This window comes from Myotis brandtii, unplaced genomic scaffold, assembly GCF_000412655.1.
Source record: "Myotis brandtii unplaced genomic scaffold, ASM41265v1 scaffold126, whole genome shotgun sequence".
NCBI classification, from domain to species: domain Eukaryota; kingdom Metazoa; phylum Chordata; class Mammalia; order Chiroptera; family Vespertilionidae; genus Myotis; species Myotis brandtii.
The window spans coordinates 1,750,882-1,757,199 of record NW_005354425.1 but is presented as its reverse complement, the minus strand read 5'-3'; the positions used below and the strand labels follow the sequence as shown (position 1 = coordinate 1,757,199).

General features: G+C 34.5%; 1 protein-coding gene across 3 annotated transcripts in view; it reads right to left on the bottom strand.

Annotated features, from left to right (window-relative positions):
* KLHL13 (kelch-like family member 13) overlaps positions 1-6,318 on the bottom strand; it is a 302,378-nt gene that overhangs the window by 114,602 nt on the left and 181,458 nt on the right. For all 3 annotated transcript variants that reach the window (XM_005859453.2, XM_005859451.2, XM_014534190.1), the window contains one exon: positions 2,320-2,393. In XM_005859453.2, coding sequence (XP_005859515.1) covers positions 2,320-2,369 — 50 coding nt within the window. In that variant the 5' untranslated portion in view covers positions 2,370-2,393. Of the gene's footprint in view, positions 1-2,319; positions 2,394-6,318 lie in introns of those variants that run through there.

Sequence of the window (6,318 nt, the reverse complement as noted above, 5' to 3'; positions counted from 1 at the left end):
CATGACCGAGCAATCCCACTGCTAGGTACATATAAAAACTAAATGAGTGTATATAGGTACAAAAATATTTATAAAAAATGTCAATAACAGCTTTCTTCATAAGATCCAAATAATGGAACTTAAAAGACTATCAACAAGAAAATGGATAAAGAAATTGTACATTTAAACAATGGAATCTACACAACAATAAAAAGAAGGAACTACTGATACCACAGCAATGATAGATTCAAAAACATTACTATTATTTTGAAAGAAAGAAGCGATACACAAAAGAATACACAGTGTCTGACCCCATTTACATGAAGTTCAAGAACAAGCTAACTAATCCAAGATATATAAGTCAGAATAGTGATTCCCTTAGTAAGAGTGGAGGGGATATGGACTAGAAATGGATACAAAGGAATTCTCTGGTGGGATGGAGTTGTTTTACATTTTGAACTGGATTGTGTTTATTTTAGCATATGTAATTATACCTTAATAAAAATAATGAAAATAAACAAATCCAAGTATGCTATAACCACTTCATTTACCAACTTGAACCTGTCCTACTATTTCCTCTTCTGACCCTCCTATTCAACAGTGCTTAAACTCTGCATACTCAATTCTCCATTATGAATTCAATGTCTCCCAACTATTATTGTCTTCTATCTTTTCACCCAATATGCCCATACATTATCCCGCTATGATTTTCTTGCTTTTTGGGTCTCTGAGCAAGTCTACATTACAACCCCTTGCCCAGATGAGATAACACATTCCAACAAATAGTCACCCTTCAAATGATATTTGCTTAATGAGATTATTATGTGAAATTCCTAGTATAGTATCTGACAAATAATAATGATTTTATATATGTCCACTTCCTACTTCAACCTTTCCACTTTTTTATATTCTTTTAAGACATGCCTATATTTTAAAGTATCTTAAATGTCAAAAACACAATTATTATATTTTCAAAATAGTTAAAATCCCACATTTATATTTCAATACTACCACTGATATACCATGTCAACTGTAATTGAAAAATACAATTTAAAAATATCCAATTAAAACTCTTACCATTATTTGTGCCACCCTTCTTTTCTCTATTTCTCTTTCTTCCCTCCCCCCACATACACACAATAGTCATTTATTTAATCTCAAAACAATCCTAAGATGTAGGTATTATTATTATCCCCATTTCATAGATAAGAAACTTAAGGCACAGAGCAATGGAGAAATTTTCCCAAGGTTACACCATTACTAAGTGTCAAAACCATGATATAGACAATTCCATCACATTATTTCAAATGTTTCACCCAAACTATACAACTAAACTATTGAGAATAAGGGATATTATTCCATACCTACAAAGCAAAGGCTATGTATATTTCTTTGAACCATGAATTTAAAAGTCTAAATTGTCAGAGGAAGCTCTGAAATTCTCATGACTCCCTGTAAGAGTTTTAATTGGATATTTTTAAATTGTATTTTTCAATTACAGTTGACGTCCTATATAATAAAAATCTAATATGCTAAGTGTCCTGTCATACAGTCATCTGTTCAATCGAAGTGTAATATGCTAATGATTTGGTAAGGCCACTCAACTGCTCGCTATGACATGCACTGACCATCAGGGGGCAGACACTCCAACCAGTAGGTTAGCTTGCTGCTGGGGTCTGGTCAATTGGGACTGAGCGAGATGGGCCAGACACATCCTGGAGCCCTCCCACAGTCCCTCCCCAACAGGCCAACATCCTGTGTCCCTCCCCAGCCCTAATCGTGCACCGGTGGGGTCCCTCCGTCTGGCCAGCGCCCTCTCACAATCTGGGCTGAGGGACCCCCCTCCCAAGTGCACGAATTTCATGCACTAGGCCTCTAGTTTAGTATAATTTTATATTATTTTCGGGTGTTGAGCATAGTGGTAAGACTAATTGGATATTTAAATAACAGAAACATACACACAATCATAGAGCAATACTATTTTAAAAATACTTGTTGAGAAATCTATTCTTATGCAATAGATACTGGTATTCATTCATTGAAATGCTTTAAAATTTCAATCAATAGCTCCACTGACTGAATTCTATGTGTTCACAATTTATACTAATTATGATTTCTAAGTATATTTTTTTATTTTTTCATTAGTTCAGAACATATGATCACTAACATGCTCATCATTCCCTTTCTTTGTCAATCATTTTTATTCATTCATATAGCAAATACTTTTATTTCATTCCAGATATTCAACAAATACTTACTGAGTAGCAATTATGTTAGGTATATCAATGGGCAGGAGAGACATTATGTAATTTATAAGGTAAATTGTTTCCATAAATATACCTGTTACGGAGAACTGCAGCAACTGATTCCCCTAGATGCAGTTGATCCATCACCTCCACAAGTTGGATAAGAATCTGTTCAGGAGGAAAATAAGTCAATATTTACTATGAAAACCAATACTAGAAGTTTCTAATTGTGCTACCTTTGTAGTATTTTATATATTTTGTGACAGAAATGCAAAATATATATCCATGTACCTAATGTCCATATGATAACTTAGAAAGTAAAGGAATATAAGAAACTCAATCTGCAACAGTCAAAATATCTACAAAATGCCATACTGAATCATTAAAAAAGTATTGACTAAATTTCAGGTGAAATCATTAGCTAGCAATTACCCATGAAATAAAAACAAATATACAGAAGTTGGATTAAATGAAAGTCAGAAGAACAGAGGAGTCTGTGTGAAGTTGGGTTAGACAAGAGAAGTTAAAGCAAAGGGTTGAGGCTAACATTTTCCAAGTAGATACTGACAGGACTAATTTCCATTTTACCAGGGAAACTAAAGGCCTGAGCAGCCCATAAACAGGGCCCACAATTTTAGAAGTGATTGGTCAAAATTAAGGCTAGAGAGGCATAATATTTTTAAATCTAAAGATATAAAATAGGCATTGTTTTCCTGATCTGCACTGAATTTTTGTTTTGGTCATGCCTGTTGATTTTTTTATGGGAAAGGAGGAGGTAGTTTGTAGTAAACTGAACTTTATCTAATTAATATACTGGTTTTTAGTAATGTGAATGCTTTGTGTTGGAGATGTAGAGTATATTTAATGTATTTTATTAATTTCAAATACATTGGGAAGAAAAAACGGGTATTTAATTAAGGACATACAGATGACCAATAGACATATGAAAGAATGCTCAAGGTCACTAATTATCAGTGTTGGTGAGAATGTGGAAAAAAGGGAACCCTCGTGCACTGTAGGTGGGAATGCAGACTGGTGCAGTTACATGGAAGATAGTATGGAGTTTCCTCAAGAAATTAAAAATGGAACTGCCATTTGATCCAGTGATCCCACTTCCAGGACTATATCCTAAGAATCCTGAGACACCTATCAGAAAGAATATATGCACCTCTATGTTCATAGTAGCATTATTTACAATAGCTAAGATATGGAAACAGCCTAGGTGGCCCACCAGTAGTTGAGAGGATTAAAAAACTATGGTACATATACACAATGGAATACTTTGTGGCTTTAAAAAAGAAGGAACAGCATGGATAGACCTGGAGACTATTATGCTAAGCGAAATAAGTCAGCAGAGAAAGACAAGTACCATATGATCTCACTAACATGTGGAATCTAAAGAACAAAATAAACTGACAAAGTGGAATAGACTGGCAGGAGCCAGAAGGGTGGGGGTGGGAGTGACTGGATAAAGAAGTTGAAGGGATTAGCTAGAGAACATATATACATGTCCCATGGACATGGACAATAGTGTGATGAAGGCCAAGTGAGGAGGAGGCAGGGGTAAGTGGAGGTGGGCAAAGGGGAGGATATGGGGGACATCTGCAATAATGTCAACATTAAATATTTTTTTTAATATATTTTATTGAGTTTTTACAGAGAGGAGGGGAAAGGGATAGAGAGTTAGAAACATCGATGAGAGAGAAACATCGATTAGCTGCCTCCTGCACACCTCCCACTGGGGATGTGCCTGCATCCAAGCTATATGCCCTTGACCGGAATCGAACTTGGGACCTTTCAGTCCGCAGGCTGACGCTCTATCCACTGAGCCAAACCGGTCAGGCAACATTAAATATTTTTAATTAAAATCACTATATTTCATTGGGAAGATGCAAGTTAATTTGTTTATATAATTATGTTTGTTGTAAAACTATGCGAAGAACTAAAACAATTAAGCTTGAGAAAAAAATGTTGTTTTCATTGTTCCTTGCCCTCTTTCTGCCCTTTAATTTAGAGACAATAGCAAAAGAAGGAGAAGGAAATAAAGCACTCTACTTCTTGGGCCTTCATAACTCTAAAAATGAAACAAATCAAATGACAATGTAACATTTATATTTATTTCATAGTCCTATTCTATGTTTATAATCCTATCACAATTTTAAAAATTGAGCAGCCTAAATAAAATTTTAAAAAAATTTAAGCATCTCAAAATCAATTGATTTTGACATACCATTTCTAAAAATGCTTGTGTCGAGAGAATTGTAGTTATTGAGGAATTTTAATTTTGTTTAGGTTACAGTTTCTTAGAAGATGAGCCAAGAAAAAAAAATCAAACTATATCAAGATTACTATTAGGAATATGGGAATGTGAAAACAAATAATTCATTCTCCTTTTAACAACTGCATCTTGGGTAGAAATATAGGCCCTAAAATTAGGTATGCACATTTTCACTTAATCCCATATTTTCAACCAATCTACCTGCTATACCTGGATCTCTGAGTCTGGGGTGCTCCCATTCAAATTCTCCATATAAGAAACCTCTAATCTTCTGAGGAACAGAGAGTGGGCAATAAGACTTGGACTCTAGCCACTTATTATAAAGACTTTCAAGAAACAGCCCATGTTTTCAATCTCATCACTCATTCCTGCCTTCCCCAGATCAGGTGCCTCCAAGTTTTGAAACATTAGTAGTTATAGAGGAAGAATTAGTTGGTTTCTCTCAAATGTTCATGTAGGGGGAGATATTGAAGTCGTAACTTCCTTTGCTCTAAGTAAAAAATTAGTTTTAACCTTACATCTGTCAATGTTTCCACTCCTGTTCTCTTTGTCCTTTTGAATTTTTCAATTTCATTACTTTAATTTTAATGGAGTGAGGAAAGGAGAAGAAATAAACACATGTGATCACTTTATGCAGGATTTAACTAAAACCTACTGTTTTATAAGCTTTAATTAACACTGCCTGCAACATAGGACAATAAGAGAGAGAGAGAGAGAGAGAGAGAGAGAGAGAGAGAGAGAGAGAAAAGTATGGAGACCAGTTAATAAACTACTTCATAGAAAAGGCATGAAAAAAGGGCACAGACTTACAACTGAAGATCACTGACAGATATCACAGGGAAAAGGGTACATCAAAGACAAAATCTATGTAGGTAACTGAGGGAAATGGTGATGATATCAAGTGAGGTAGGGTTCAGAGAAGAAAGAAAAATATTGAAAGCAAGGAGAACAATGGTTTGACATAGGCATATTGAAATACCCTAGGACACACAATATAGTAACTAATAGAAAACTGAATATATAGACATTTAGATTGGAACTACAATGAAAATATAGGAATATTTAGCCATTAAGTAATAGCTGAAGTGATGAGATTGGGAAATATTACTCAGGATTTTATTTGCCATGGGAAAGGTGGAATTCCAAAGAACAATGTTGTACAAGAAACAGGAAGACAAGCTAGCAAAAAAAAAAAAAAAACGGGTAGGCAGGAGACTAAGAGAATTGTGAGATAAAAGTTGAGAAGTGTGGTACAGAAGAGTAGTTGGAAGAAATTCAACTGTTTCAAACTCTGCCAAGATCAAGGAAAATATTGCTAATTGATTTAATAGTTTATAAAGTAAATTATGATATTTTTAAAAGAGTCAATATGGATTGGGAGAACCACACTTCAGTGGTTTGAAAAATAAAACAAAACTTAATTCTTTCAGGAACTTATGGGGAACTCAAATACATCAGGAAGTGACTCTCCATGGCAAAAGTGGCCTTCAAACAAGGGAAAAATGAATGACTAAAAATAATTGGGGAATAATTGGATAGCCTTTAGAAAAACAAATTGGTTATACACTACTGCAGTTTACAGGAGGGTAACCTAAATAAATTCCAGAATGATCAAAAGTTTAAAGGTAAAAAATAAAACTGAAATAGTACCAAAGTAAACTCAAGTGAAAAAGATTTTTCAGGGGAATGGAAATGAAAAAAAAAAGCTGGGGTAGCAATACTTATATCGGACAAATTAGATCTCAAAATGAAGGACATAACAAGAGATAAGGAAGGCCCCTTCATAATACTAAAGGGAGCAATCCAACAAGAAAA